General features: G+C 36.8%; 1 protein-coding gene across 1 annotated transcript in view; it reads left to right on the top strand.

Moving 5' to 3' along the window:
* Positions 1 to 15,803, top strand: part of LOC103779620 (transportin-1-like) — a gene marked incomplete at both ends in the record, with an annotated part of 35,526 nt that extends 19,723 nt beyond the window's left edge. Inside the window, 9 exons of the mRNA XM_008947261.1 lie at positions 843 to 924; positions 1,729 to 1,851; positions 5,575 to 5,693; positions 8,119 to 8,179; positions 8,827 to 8,995; positions 9,834 to 9,986; positions 11,140 to 11,365; positions 14,109 to 14,280; positions 15,790 to 15,803. Coding sequence (XP_008945509.1) covers positions 843 to 924; positions 1,729 to 1,851; positions 5,575 to 5,693; positions 8,119 to 8,179; positions 8,827 to 8,995; positions 9,834 to 9,986; positions 11,140 to 11,365; positions 14,109 to 14,280; positions 15,790 to 15,803 — 1,119 coding nt within the window. The remainder of the gene's footprint in view (positions 1 to 842; positions 925 to 1,728; positions 1,852 to 5,574; positions 5,694 to 8,118; positions 8,180 to 8,826; positions 8,996 to 9,833; positions 9,987 to 11,139; positions 11,366 to 14,108; positions 14,281 to 15,789) is intronic.
* Positions 15,804 to 15,809: the final 6 nt, after the last annotated feature.

The following is a 15,809-nucleotide window of genomic DNA, read 5'->3' on the forward strand; positions in this document are numbered from 1 at the left end:
CCATGCTGACTTACAGCCTGGTTTCAGTAGATGGTGCTGAAGTAGGAAAACAATTAATAGTGTCAGTAAAATACATCATGTTTAAGTTTGCCGAGTTAACTTCTGAGCAGTGTTTTTTGAGATGGTCTTCCACGAAATGTCTGAGCAAAATGGAAACTTGGAGTTACATTAGTAAAAATATTTTAATGGATTGTCAGAGGCTTTTATAGGTAGTTTAGCCTTGTGCCTTTACTTACAAAATTTGACTTTTGTATCTCTGAGAATGAAAAAGACCTGTAAGTAATGGCTTTGCAAGAAATAGAAGAACCAATGCTTAATTTTTTAATATATTTCTACTAGAAGTGTTATAGTATGTATTCTGTTACAACTGTGTGTTTGTTCTCAGCTACAGCTATGTTGTTGACACATGTTGGTCTCACTGAATACAGAAAATATAGCAAAGGTAGTTGGATACTTAACAAGAAAGAAGGGCATACTGAAGTTTCAACGTGTTGACCTGTATGGAATTGTTAATATCGGAGCGTATCAGTAATCATACTCAAAAAGAACATCCTTGCAAACTGTGTGTAAGAAATATGACACCTGTAGTCATCCTGCTCTGTTTTTTATTTATCAAATACTTTATTTTAAAATATTTGTTAGTAATGTATCAGAGTTATAAGGTGGTACTTAAAAATGTGTTCTAGTATTTTTTCTTGGTAATACTATAGATGTGCAAATATGTTTCCTCTTGTTTGTAGAAGGTACATTGGATAATGTAAGTTGCTTCCTAATGCCTGTGTAGAGTTTAGAAAATTATTTGAACTGAGGAAAAATGTATATTTTTACTGATTCAATTGTAGGTCTCATGCTGTTGCATGTGTCAATCAATTTATCATCAGCAGAACTCAAGCTCTTATGTTGCACATAGATTCTTTTATTGAGGTGGGTGTGCATTTGTTACTGTTATTGTTACTACTGTTGTTTACTGCTCCTCTTGTATTAAATTCTCCTTGTCTCAGCCCACGGGGGTTTGCATTTTTCTCCCTTTTCTCCTTCCCATTTGGAGGGTGGGGATTGGAGTGAGTGAGCGGCCACATGACAACCAGCTCCCGCCGGGGTTGAAACCATGACAGTTGACCATTCTTAGCTTCAGTCCTCATGGACTGGAATTTCTTCTGTACAGTTGTGTGCAGAGTTCATTAGTCTAAGTAAGCACTCTCCAAGCCCAAAACATAGTGTTTTGAAAGATGCTGCTTCTTCATAACTGGAGGAAATTCTTGTTTCATAAAGATGTAAAAGTGACCTGTCACTTCTTTGTGGTGGAGAGTGCTGTAGAAGGATCATCATGTCACTGAGTCCATTTGGGTCTCTTTGAACATTGCTACTGAACATGGATTAGAAGGGTTGTCTTTTGGGTTGTCTAGAGTATTTGATATGCTCCTGTTATATACTGATGGAGTTTTCTGGCTTCAGAACTTCATTTACATTTAGGGAAAAAAAAATCCAGAAAATACTGTTGTTGTGCCAGTGCTAATAGTACACAGTGGTTTGGTTATGTGCACAGTACACACTGAGAGTCTGAACAGCTTGCTTGCTGAACCATAGACCTTTAAGAAATAAAATGGTGCTCTGAGGTGTGGGGTGGGAAAGTATGGAAATACATGTTTGCATGCTTTACTTTGTCAGTTTAAATAGAAGCTGAACTAGATGATCTCAGGCTTTTCAACAGCTGCTACTTCCCAACAGAATCTTTTTGCACTGGCTGGCGATGAAGAGCCTGAAGTACGGAAGAACGTTTGCCGTGCTCTGGTGATGTTGCTGGAAGTTCGAATGGATCGCCTGCTTCCTCATATGATTAGTATAGTTGAGGTGAGTCTCATTTTCCAAACTGCATACTGAGTAACCTGTTTGGGATTGCAGAAAAAATAACAAATAAAAAGCGTTAATCAGAACAGGTACCTTACTCTTGCACTTACCTACTCTTCATTTGCCTTCTAGACTGAGACTGCAAAACTTTCTTGGCTAATTGTCAAGTTGATGTTGTGTTTGGCAGGCAGTGCATATGGCAGGTTTTTATTCTTCATTAAGTTAATTGATCCTGAAATGGTCAGGATCATCTATACTATGGAGCAGACAGGCATTGCTTGACCCCGAGTGAGAAGATCCTGTTAAAGATCTGGTGCTAGTACTGATACTGCTACAGTTTACACACTGAAGCTGCGACTGTTTTTTTTTTAGGTCTGTTGACCATAGCAAGGGTAAGGCATGTTATTCTGTATAGCTGAGATGCTCTTTGAGCTGTTAATGATGCTGCCTTAAGTTGCAGAGGTTAATGTCATTTGATAGTTCTTTTCCGATTCTACATTAGCGCAGACTTGTCTACCAGAGGACCAGTCAGCTGTTTTTTTGTCTGCTCAATTGTGTGACCTGTAATTTCCACATTTCTAGGAAATACTTCCAGTTTCTAGGTAGCGTTTACACATGCTATTTGATAGACTAGAAACAGAGCTAAGACCATAATGTTTCTCATGCAGATTTCACATGGACAAGTGATCAATCACCCGGCATAAAATTCCTTACGGATTATGTCCAGACAACACAAAGTGTGTTACAGGTTTTTTGCTCCTGCACACAGGCATTAGAGATGCATAACACCAAGGTGACCCATGACAGCCTTGGCCTGCTGTCTGGTCTTCCTCTGCATTGGCTGGAATTCCATGGCACCAGTCTTCACAGGCATATTCTCTCATAAGATAGCACAAGGGAGGATTGTTGGTACTTGGTGGTGGGGTGGGTTGGTTGACTAGTTGAGAGGGATTTTTTTTTAGTTTGTTTTGGTTTTTTTTGAGACAGAATAAAGCTTTGGAGACTATATTGTCAAGACATGATAACTTCTCTGGCTTGTCACACTCCTAGGATCAGTAAGGAACTTCTGGGCTTTATAGGTAGCAATGTCACAGTGCAGAAGAAGATCCAAGATTTTATTCTCTTTGTATCTGGTATTTTGCTGTTGAGAAAACTATTGCTAGGCTTCCTCTCTACAGAAGGCAGTGGTAGTCATTTTCTGTTCTGTAATAGGAAGTTTAGACTCTTAGGTTTGGTTTGTTTGTTTTTTTTTTTCTAGTTTTGGGACTACTGTGTACTGTTACTGATTTCCCAGTTCTGTATGTGTCCTGGTATGTATAAAGGTAATATCTCAGAACTGACTACTATTAAACATTCAAATGAGTCAGTTTTTTCAGATTTGAGGCTTTAATGCCTCCATGCTAGATGCTGCTGCTGGTGGCTGGTCTAAGTGAAGAAGGTCTTAAAAGAGAGAAACTTGATTCTGAGGTGGTCTTGGTAGGCATCATGCTTTTGAAGCAGACAGGTTTAAACTTTCTTGTGAAATTCCTAGGGCATACAGGAATGGCTGAGTTTGGATTTCATTGCAGTTTTTGAACATGCACTTCCAAGTGAACATAAGCAGATGTTCTTTTTTTTTTATGGTTTGGGTTTTTTTTTGTCTGAGAACTTAATAACAGAATATCTCAGGAGTTTACCAGCTTAGAATTTCAACTGTTAGATTGCACTTCTACACTCACAGAGCATATTTATCCAAGCACATGGCTTCTAAAATCTTTCTTAGTAGAAATCCTGACTTTTGCATCCTATTGCTTTCTTCAGGTAGAGACATGTCTTTTACTGCTCAAAGTATGTGTTCTTCTTAATGCTTTGTGTAACTCACTATTCTTTTCTTGATGGCTTGACTTGACAAGGCTAGCACAACATCATTTGTCATAGAGTCTTTATAGTTAGAAAAAAAGACCTTTACAGTCACAGAGTCCAACCTAACACTGCCACGGCCACCACTAAACCATGTCTTTAAGCACCACATCTACATGTCTTTTCAAATAACTTCAGGGACAGTGAGTCCCATCACCTCCCTGGGTAGCCTGTTCCAGTGGTTGATAACCCTCTCGGTGAAGAAGTTTTTCCTAATATCCAACCTAAATCTCCTCTGGTGCAACTTGAGGCCATTTCCTCTTGTTTATTGATTTATGTTACAAAGTACACAAAACTGTACTAAATAATCTTCCTATGCTATTTTGTAATTTCTTGTGATGAAACAACTATTTCATTGCCTGAAGTCAGTAGAACTTTATAGCTTATCATTAAAAGGCCTTAGTACAATTTGGCATGATAATATTAAAAAAAAAAAGCCTTCAAATACCCTTTCCACATTTTTGTATATTACTAGGCTAATTGTTCTTACTGTGATTTCCCGGGTGTGTATTTGGCTGTCTTGCACCACTGAATGCAAGTAGGCTTTTCAATCTGCTATATTAACTTCATAGAGCGTATAGTATAATACTTACAAAAGATACCTAAAGAGGAAATGAGAGTGTGAGAGATGTCTTCAAACAGATTACTCCTTGTCATTCTGTTTTTGTTTTCCTGACAAATATCAAATCCGCAACAAAATAGTGGGTTTTTAAGCCCTCAGAGGAAAAAAGTCAGTTCTCTTAACTTAAAGTATGTTAGGGAAGCCTTGCCTGCAATGAGCAGGCCATTTTTCAACCTTTCTGAGCTGAAATCTGTTGGCAACTAGGAATAGAGCAGTATTTATTTACTGTGAATTCTCAATCACAGTAGTGAACCTTTAGGAAAGCTTGCAATTTAGTGCTGTTCTGTATAGAGAGCAGTGCCATTCATGGCAAGTCTGACATCCCTGGAATGCATAATGGTAACAAAAGTCCCCCATTCTATTTTATTTTGAGATTACAATAGTATTCTGAAGCTACTGAAGAGGGATTTCTTTTGCTCTAAATCCATGTATGATGAAAAGTCGCTGCATGGACTTCAATGAGGTTTTCTAAAGCCAATGGAAAAAACAGCTGTTTCAGAAATCAGGGCTGGCATGGAAGAATGCAGAAATTACTATTTTGGAAGCTGCAAGAGTGTTCCATAAACTATTTTGGCAGTTGATGTAGCAATGGTCTACTTAGGCTTTTTGGTCATGCTGATACTTGATTATTTTGGTGGCAGGAGGATTAAGTTTTAATATCAAGCTTTAAGATTTGATACTGAATTGCCATTAATGCTAGAAAAATGTGAGACTTGTTGCTTTTTTCATTTTCCTGTGGTGGGTTATACTTAATTTCATCCTGCTAGGTAATGGAGATTTGGAAGGGAAGCTTTTTTATGGTACTGGAAATAAAAAGTATTTCCATCTTGCTAAAGGGTGTAGTTGTACCTTTTTATTTAAATTGCAATGAAGGGGTAAAATACAGTCTTTTTAAAAAGCTCTATTCAAAGGAAACTGCTGTCTAGTATGTTTGGTCTCTGCAGCTTTTTGGTAATAATGTTCTCTCTTAAGTAATGAAGAAATTTACAATCTGGATCATCTAGCATTACGAATAAGTGTCTCAGCTTATTCTGATGATAGCCTTAAGAAATCTCTTCATCTGTTTCTTCCCCTCACCTCAAAGAAACAGAATTGCTATGGTAGCATAGTCTGGTTTTGCAAACACATTTTACAATGTGGTTAGCATCATCTGGATGCTTAAAACTTCTATCTTTATACAAGGAATTTATTTTTATGTTGTGTAGTACATGCTTCAAAGGACCCAGGACCAAGATGAAAATGTGGCATTGGAGGCTTGTGAGTTTTGGCTGACTTTGGCTGAACAGCCAATTTGTAAAGATGTGTTATGTCGGCATCTTACCAAGTAAGTAATAAGAATTACAACTCCTATTTATTTGAAATAGTCATCTTTAAACTTGAGCTGACTTGTTTGTGGTTACTCTTACAGAAACTATCTAGTTTGCAGTATGCTTAGAAGAATTTTCCTGTAGCTAGTTTTTGTGCATACTAAAAGTTGCTGTAGGACAGAGTTCATTTAAAAAATCCTGATGATTTCAGACCCAGCAGGCTCCAGAAACAACCTAAACTGTCATTGTGGTGCTTTGCCTCAAGCTTAACAGGCTGTTAAGCTTCACATGGATGCAAAGATGTGCTAACTTGAGCTCAAACAAACATTTCCACCTGTAATACCTGGTGTGCCATGAATATGTTGTCTTGACTGGTGCTGATGTAGGCAGCTCTGTGAAATGCTGCTGTGTGCATAGTCATGCAAAGAGTTCTTCATTTTATAAAGAACATAACAAAACAACATGACATTACTTAGATTTAGGAATCAGGTCTGTATCAATTACTACTGCAACTTAAACTTAGAAAGCATGTAAAATGGGTTCCTTCAAACTTCTGTAGCCCGATAGTTGTTTAAGCCTTAAAAATCAGGTTTTGTAAGTTTCAAAATTTATCCTACAACTCAAAAGTGTAATCTCTGAATGGCAATGAATATCTGTGTTTGAGATGCAAACATCTGTGTTGCTGCAACAATGCTTTTAACTTTTTTTCCAGACTAATCTGAAGTTGTGGAATACAACATGAATTCTGTAGCGTTGCCAGTAAATGGATACTCTTTGGTTTTATATATGCATGGCAGGTTTTTTAAAATTACTAGGGTAGTTCTTTCAAGATCTTGAAGAATAGTGTCGGAGACCAAAGAGATGCGTTCTTCTCAGCAAAAATAAGTATTGTAGATTTGTAGCAATTAAAAAATCAGTAAAACCTCAGTTTTCTTAAACAAAGTTGAAAATTTGTATTAATACACCTACTGTAGCAGTGGAGGAAATAGAGTTGAAAGTAAGAGAATGTTATGAGAAATTTTTTTTACGTTTTAAAATAATTTAATTCCTACACTTGTAGCTCAAAAGACAAAGGAATTTTGAGTACAGTTCTTAAGTCTACCCATCCCTTTCCCAGCACATATAATGTTTATACTGAGAATAGTAATAGTTATTAACTACTAGGTAATAACTGTTTGTACTGAGAATAACAGTAGTATAACTAGTAGTAAACGTTTTTTGGCCTACATGAACATTAACACTGCAGCAGCATCATACTCAATTTGCAAAAAAAATTTTTAAAGGTTTTAAATTTCTAGAAAAAAAACAAATGTACCATGGCATTTCTTTCGTAATCTTTCAACGTCATGTTTGTTGAAAGCAGCTTATTTGTTGGCGAGTCCCGTTTGACCAGAGAGCTATCTAATTTTGTCAATACTTGATGATAATCTTAACATCTTTAATATTCAATTAAAAGTGGGACAAGATCTTCTAAAACCCATTAATGCACTGTCTTAACATATTGTTCCATTTTGCTCCTGTAGGCTTTCTCATAAAATACATAGCTCCTGCATACTTGATGAAGTATGCTGCAGAAATGCCAATGAGTTGGTGTTACTATTCCTTCATTCCAAGTTTAGGAGGTAATTTGCCACTGCAATGCGTGAATGTTATTGCTGGCCTGGTACCTTCAAAAGCAATACTCCTCAGCTGCAGAATATATGTCACTAGGTTTGGATTAGTCCATTGTCATTGTTGATTGATTTTTGTATGTATGTTTGTGGAGAACCTGTTTTTACGTGAAGTATTTTACTTTTTTCCTTTAGTACTTTTTTTGGCTATACATCTCCACAGTTGGAATCCCATGGCCATAACCAGTTTAATAACAAAGTAAATCCTAATACAGATTAGTCAAGACACCTCAGTGTTTGAGGACTTGTCTTACTGAAGTAATCGTATAAGGATAGGAGAGCTTCATGTAGTTATAGACTTCCGTCTTTAAGAGTAATGAGATCAAATCTTCAGACACAACTGAATAAAGTAACAAGTACTACTGGTGAGAGCCAGCTTATTTATCATCCATATTACAGGAGTTTGAGTTGTTACTGAAAACCTTCAGACTGCATTTATGGCAGGTGCTTCAGGTTAAATTCATATAGAAAAAATACCTGTTCTTTAAAGTTTTAAACTCAGTTGTGCCATCTGTCTGCCTCTAGTTAGAAGTTTGTAAATTAACACTTTTTCAGATTACAAAGTATTGAACCTTGCGATGTGGAGCTTGGTTTGAGTACAAGTATTTTCACTGTCAGGCTAAGCTTGTTTTTCTTTTTATTTTTGTTGTTTTATTTTTGGCTGTGGGGCTGAGGCTTACAACCAAAATTATGGCCAAGGTAACTGAAGCTGGCCAGAACTGGCTTACTTTTTAATATATATATTTTGACATGCATCAATATTTCTTTGTAGGCTGATACCCGTGCTGGTAAATGGTATGAAATATTCAGAGATCGACATTATTCTGTTAAAGGTAAGCATCAGTTTCTTTTACTTTATAAGAGTATCTGGTTAGCTTCTGGCCTATAAATCAGAATGATTCGGCTCAGAATGGGCAGGTCTGGCTTGTGTCTCTTTCCATGAATTAGCTTTCCGGGGCAAGCTGTGCTGTTCCATATAGTAAAGGTGGCTGTTGCCAAAGTGTTTGAAAAATAATCTCTGGACTTTTCTGCTTTGCCAGCATCTCTTCCCAGCCTAGGCAAACCTGCAGTACTGTTACCCATGACCTACTGCAACAATGCAGCCTAAAAAAAAGTGTTCAGAATTGGTTTTACTGCCCTCTAGATTGAATACATGGCTTTTTCCATTGTTACGTTTTAGAATATACCTGTATACCAGAATTGCTCTGTCGCTTCTTTGTATTTCATTCCCACTGAGTCATTTCTTAACAAGAAGGATACTTTATGCATGAGCTTACCTCTTTTGCCCCTATTTTTCTGTCGTTTTTCTGGTAAATTCAGCCGCAGAATGTAGGATCAATAGCATATTTAGTTAGCTGGACAGCACAAGCGGGATGCAAATTTTTTAAATGTTTATAAAATATTGAACTAAAACTACATTTCTGACTTCCTCAAGCAATATAGTTGGATTAGTTTATCTGATAACACGTTTTGATGACAGGGGGATGTTGAAGAAGATGAAGCTATTCCAGATAGTGAACAGGACATAAGACCTCGTTTTCATCGTTCACGGACAGTGGCTCAGCAACATGAAGAAGATGGTATTGAAGATGACAAAGAAGATGACGATGAACTTGATGATGATGATACTATTTCTGACTGGAATTTAAGTACGTTAAAATAATGTGTAAAATGTTTTAAAATAGAGCTACTTGCACAATACTTAACCTCATCAAAAGAGAATGTTGTGTACAGGAGTACCGAGGCTTTTTGCTTTTGAATACAGGAAGAACTGTCTGCTGATGTAATTGGTGGAGGGGGAGTCTTTCAGATGACACTTTGATATGTAACTGTGTTGGCAAAAGCTAGCCATCTATGGTTATCTTGAATATGGCAGATCAGCTTTAATGGATGCAAAGCAACAGAACTTCTGGATTTACAAGTTTAATTCTACAGTATAATAAAAATAATTCATTGCCTGTTTAACTTCAGTTAAAAAAAAAGCCACAAACAAATCAAACATAATCAAACATTTACGCACTGATAGCTTAAGGAGGATCTTTAATAATGCTGTCTTTTACTTCAGTCTTACCTCTAAGATTGCATCATTTGTTTCCTTTTGTTGTTTTTTTGTTTTGTTTTTTTTTTTTTTTTTCACCTGTGAACATGCTGCTACTGACAGCTGTTACCAGTGGTTCTTTTCTGTGTGAGGAGTTTGCTTCTGACCAGAATGCAGTACCTTAGCTATGAAGACAGAAAAATAGCCATGGGGAAGCCAGTGTAGAAGTCTTTTTAGTGACTATTTAAGTGCTGAAAAACTGGCTTCCTAAGAGCTGTAGCTTTGCACCAGAGCACAGTGGATCACTGTGCATTGCTATAAAATGGAAGCATCTTTCCTTCTAATGCCCTGAGACTCCACTGGGAGCTCAAAGTTAAAATGAGGATTATATTGCCTAACTGCAACTTCTTGTATAATAAGCAGAGATTAACGCTGTTAATTCCCCTCAGGGAAATGTTCTGCTGCTGCTTTAGATGTCCTAGCCAATGTATTTCGTGATGAACTTCTGCCACACATCTTGCCCCTTTTGAAGGAATTGCTCTTCCATCCTGAATGGGTAGTTAAAGAATCTGGTATACTTGTTCTTGGAGCGATTGCTGAAGGTAAGCAACAATGTGTATCAGGTTGCTGCATTTTTTGTTGGTTTTAAAGCAGCTCTGTGATTCCGCCCAGGTGAATTTACTGCCATAAAAAAGTATATGTCCTTAGCTGTTTTGGTAATTGATCTTTGCATCTTCTAGTTGGTAACTGTAGTTATTTAGCTTTTCATTTTCAAATCTCTGCATGCTTGGGAGGCTAAATAGCTTAGATAATTTCTTCTATTTCTTCTTTTCTTAGCTCTGCAGCAAATATTTATTGGTCTTTCATTAAATACTACCTTGATCTCACAGAAGAGGAATGTTTGATAAATTTGAGCCTTACCTTTCCTTCAGGTGTTTTCAGACTTGTAGAAGACCGCTCTTGTGACTTCAGTGCCCTGAGCTGCTTTTTGTAGATGGTTCTCTAGTTTAAATATGATAACTTCCATTCTTTTGTGCTTACTCACACTCTTGCTTGGCTTTTTGCCTGCCTTTCCAACATCTCAGTGCAATCTGAAGGAATACTCCATGACATGTGACTCCGTGACTGGATTATCTTTCTTTTCCCACAGTGCCTAATGAATACACTTTTTTCTTTGTTACTAGAAAACTTTTTTGTTGGCTTTGATTTCAAGTCAAGCAAGGCAAAAGTACTTCTAACAACAGACCTCAGTGTATTGCTGCCCTTGCAGACTTGAAATGTGTAGCTTTTATTGCTGGTCAGTATTTCTATGATACTACGAGAAGAAAGAGAAATTTAATTTTCTCTAAGAAATCCTTTTTAGTGATGTGATGATTTCTTGTCAAGACTGAGTATTTTGGTTATTTATTGTCTTGGTTACTCTGAGTAGGCTGACATAGGACCTCCAAGCTTTATAAACTCATTTTATTTAGATGTACTTGCCATACTCGATTTAGTAAAGCAGAATTGCCGAAGATTGGGGAAGAACTGACATGGAAGTCTAGTTGAAATTAAAGTAAGATTAATTGGAGAATTTAGTTATTGTTTATGTAAGGTTTCTTTTTATGTCATAATATAAATAAGGTAGACTTGCTGTGTATGTTGTTAAAATGTGTTCCTACATGATAGAGAATGAAAATGTCCTTTCTAGGAAACGGAAAACAACAGGATATATTGTTAATTCTGGTACTGCAATAGCTGTGTTTTTCCTTCTAGGCTGCATGCAGGGTATGATTCCATATCTTCCTGAGCTCATCCCTCACCTTATTCAGTGCCTCTCTGACAAAAAGGCTCTTGTGCGCTCCATTACATGCTGGACTCTTAGTCGCTATGCACACTGGGTAGTTAGCCAACCCCCAGATACATACTTGAAGCCATTAATGACTGAGTTGCTAAAACGTATCCTGGATAGCAACAAGAGAGTACAAGAAGCTGCCTGCAGGTAAGCCAAAGCTTAAGAAAAAAGTTCTATCCATCACACTATGTTTTCATGGGAAACTATTTTAATGCCTTTATCAATGAATGCATGATGCCCAAAACCAAATTCAAGTAGATGCAGCTTTTTCCAGAGTAGTCACAAATTACTCTGAGCTGTAATAATATGAAAAAAATTTGTTTTTCCGTTGTCCAGTTTGCTTTCAGAGTAAGTTAATCACCAAACTAATTTATTGTAGTAAAGGAAATCATCTGTTTATAAAACTTGTGTATTTTCAGTATACATGATGTTTCATTGATAGAAATCTGGCTATTTTTAATAGGCCTATGAACAAAGTCAGTAGTGATTACAGTGGAAAACTATCCTAGCATTGGATTACTGTTGTTGGGTATATTTATTTTAGGATTACAAAAACACTGGAGTTAGGATTTTTTCAAGGGATATTCTGTTTCTCTCGAAGGGAGATCCTAGGAGATAAGATGCCCTTCTCCCCCTTGGCTGCTGATATTTAATAAATAAATAAATTAGTGGCTTTGTTAATGGACACACCATTAATGGAATGGGAATTGAGAAACCTCTTGCACACGAAGCTCATCAGATAAAGCTTTTCTATTTCAAATTGTGTGGGACAGGACAGTATAGACAACATACTGCCAAGAACATTGCTTCATAAAGCAATCTGATTACTTGATGAATGATCTGCCTCTGGTTGTCTTCCTAACACTTGAAACGTGCAAATTTTTTAAAGTGATAAAGTTAGTATCAGTAATATCACACCCCATGCCAAAATATCAGTAATGCCCAAGGACAAGGCCGAGATCAAAGTTCTTGTGCTAAGCGTTGCATGGGAAGGGATAGATATATCCTTGCCTGAGAATAGAAACAGTTAAATACTTAGTAAGATTTGAGTATTAAATACTGGGTTTTTTTGGTCTCTAAATCTTTTCAAACACTAGGCTAGCAAATTTGTTGGGCTTTAGCATCTGCTCAATTCTGTCTTTTCATAGTGGTAGTCTTCTGATCCTTCCTGAATAAGCAGGAAAATGGCGAGACAAGACTACTTCCTTCATGCATTTTTCTGATCCAAGGAATCAGATTAAGTACAGATTCTATTCAAAACAAAAACAAAACAAAACAAAACAAAACCAAAAAAAAAAAAAAAAAAAAAAACCACAAAAAAAAACAAAGAAAAAAACCCACCATGCAACCAAACAACAAAAACAACCAATCCTAGCGCAGACAAAACCTCTATACTTCTGGTCATACTTTTCTTGTCCAAAAAATGGTTGAAATGTGCATGTAGTTGAACACAGCAGAACATTGCAGCTGCTCACACCATGTAGGGCTATGAGTGAAGAGCAATGGGTAGCGGAAGCTGTTAAAGTCATAAGAAAGAGATAAAATGGAAATATTAAATGTAATACATCTGGTTATTTTTTATTTAAAGTTCAGTATCTGATTATAGCATGTTTTGAAATTCTTTCAACCAGGGATTCATTGAAATTACTGTTGCAGCTAAAAAGTAAACTACATGGGAAACTCTACTGTAAATAAAATGTAGAGCTGTTACAAGTCAAAACATACTTATTAGCTTTCTAAATGGCAAGGAAATATGATACTTTTGGAGAGGAACAAAAATCTGCTTCCCTACAGTGAATAGTTGCACAGATTGTAAATATCTACCAACCTGAAAATTGGTCATGAAAGGATACTGTGTGTTTTCATCACTAAGTTCTGTACCGTAGCAGATGTCTAAGGTTCATTTTAATCTAAGATTCAGATAAACTGCTCCTTCAGTTGGTGACACACAGAAAGGTATTTTACTGAAACATGTTTTCCTGCTCATGTTGTATGCCTTTCTGAACAAATACTTCATAATAGCAATAAAATAAGTAAGAATGACAGCCACATAGCGTTCACAGTTGCGTTCTGTTAAGAAAGAGGCATTTACGGATTTGGTAGCACACTAGTGCGTGCAATGATGCGTGCATTTTTAGTGCAGGACAGACTAATAATAATATGGTTGGCACTAGCCAGGCCAGTAAATCTTCAATAGCTCATGATTTTTTCCTTTTCTTACTGTTTCTCTGAAGCAGCGTGTTGGGGGGGAGGGAGGAGGTGTTTGCTTTGGGTGGGGTTTTATTAACACTCTTGTTTAAACATTGGACAGACAACTTGAAAAGTTTCCATGATGACATGTTGAGTGCATTGACCAAGGCTCGCTACAACTCTTTGTGCCCTGTCTTTGCTTTTAGTTTTTCCATTTCTCCCAGTATCAGTTTTTCTGTGTAGTGAACTGCTGAAAGTACAGGCAGGCTGATGTTGGCGTAGTTCTGGCATAACAGCACTAGGGCTTCTAAGGCCACCTACAGCATACATTAAAGATAGTGGGCTGGTTTTAACTTAAATAGACAGCTTTTGTTATGGTTCCTCCTATTTCAGTTAGTTTATTATAACTTGTCAATACTTTTATAATAGTAATGCTTTTCTCAGTGGGGCCTTCCTGCATATACGTAACAGGTTTTACGACAATATTTTAAGATTTTGTTCATCGCAGAGCTGAACCCTTACATGTTGAATTCAAATAGATTGCTGTCTCAGTAATACCATTTTGAAAGCATACCTTGGATGAATTTGAGTACTAAATACAGTTTTATATTTAAAAAGACATGGGTAATATGGGGAACTTTGCGGTTGTCGTGTTTTGTTTTCTCCAGGATACTAACTGACCTGTTTTTTTGTCTCTCAGTGCCTTTGCTACTCTAGAAGAGGAGGCTTGTACAGAGCTTGTTCCTTATCTTGCATATATACTTGACACTTTGGTCTTCGCATTTAGTAAATACCAACATAAAAACCTGCTCATTCTTTATGATGCTATAGGAACTCTAGCAGATTCTGTAGGACACCATCTAAATAAACCAGTAAGTATACCTTATGTTCTGTAGAAGCATTAATTGTTACTGAAAAACTGTCTGAGTGTGTTTTTGTGGTGTGCTTTACACGTTTTAAAACAGAAATGCTGATATTTCTGTGTAGATTTCAATAATACTAATTACTTACAGGTTAAATACATGGACTGCATGTAATTTTCCCATTAAATATTCACAATTTTGAATAAACAGTTGTGTGTGTGGTGGCTTGTGAAATGTGCTTGTCGTGATTTTTTTTTTTTCTCATGCTCAGAATTTTTTCACACGGAGAGGCATGTATCAATACATATATGAAAAGGGACTTCAGAGAAATTGGTGGAATATGTGTTTTAATTTCTAATGAACAGAGTTTTTTTTCTAACCAATTCAAGTATAGCTAAGCTGTTCTGTATGTCTCTTTCCAATGTATTGGAGCACATCATCACTAGAAATTGCTTTATCAGAGGCTGAGACAGGCATTCATTTCACATATATAAACACAGAATCGTTTGGACAGAGCACAGGTAACACAGGCAAATAGAGTGTTTTTTTTGTGTGTGTATACATATGTTAATTAATAGAATGTGTATGTGTCACATGTATGCATCTTCCTGTGATGGTTATTGAAACGTGTTTTATTTCTCTAGTGTTTCACATGACAGCTTAGAATAAAACAGTTTGTTTCCTTGGCATCTTACTTGCCATCTGAGACTCCACACCATCAAAGGACCTCTTTCGCAGTCTCTCTGGCCCTGGCCATCTCAACATTGGACAGTACCAGAGGGGAAGCTAGCTGGGAGCTCCTGGTGGTGGACTTGCTTCAGTCACTTAGAATGTTTTATCTTTAGATATAGCACTAGCTGGCAGCATCTGTTGGCTCTTCAGATACATTCTGGGAGCAAAAGCCCTGTAGGGATACATTGCTCTATGTACTTGTGGCTGTGCGGTGGCAGGAAAGATGCAGCAGCTCCATATAGGAGTGTGTCCTTCTGGAGGAACAGGGACTTTCTTTGTGAATGCTTAGTTGCTTGAGGAAGAAGTTTCAGGAGCTTGGGAGGATAAGGTTGTACCATCAGGGCAATGGTAAATAGTTGAGAAAAGCAGGTGGCAGATATATATACAAATTTCCTTGCTAGTAAAAGCATTTTCCATAGGCCCTGAGGCAATCATATAGATTTGTAGCAAGCCAGGCAGCTAGACTGAAACCAAACCTGAAGGGAAAGACTGCCTCTGCCAAGGTATTTACGTGCTTCAGCAAAAAATCTTAACATACAAATTTTAAACTGTAGTATTAAATTACTTCTGTGTATTGTAATGATTAAATTACAGTATATCAGGGTTTTGGTTTTGGTTGTGTGTCGTTTGGTTTTTTTGGTTTTTGTTTTGTTTTTGGGTTTTTTTTGTTTTTTTTTTCAGAAAAAGTAGAATATATATCAATTCTAAATACATCTGGTTTTAGCTTTAAAATTAAATACTAGGCAACGGTGTGTTTCAGCAGCTGATGTATTTCATCATAAACAGGAATATATTCAGATGCTAAT

The sequence above is a fragment of the Merops nubicus genome, unplaced genomic scaffold (assembly GCF_000691845.1).
Source record: "Merops nubicus isolate BGI_N331 unplaced genomic scaffold, ASM69184v1 scaffold16479, whole genome shotgun sequence".
NCBI lineage: Eukaryota > Metazoa > Chordata > Aves > Coraciiformes > Meropidae > Merops > Merops nubicus.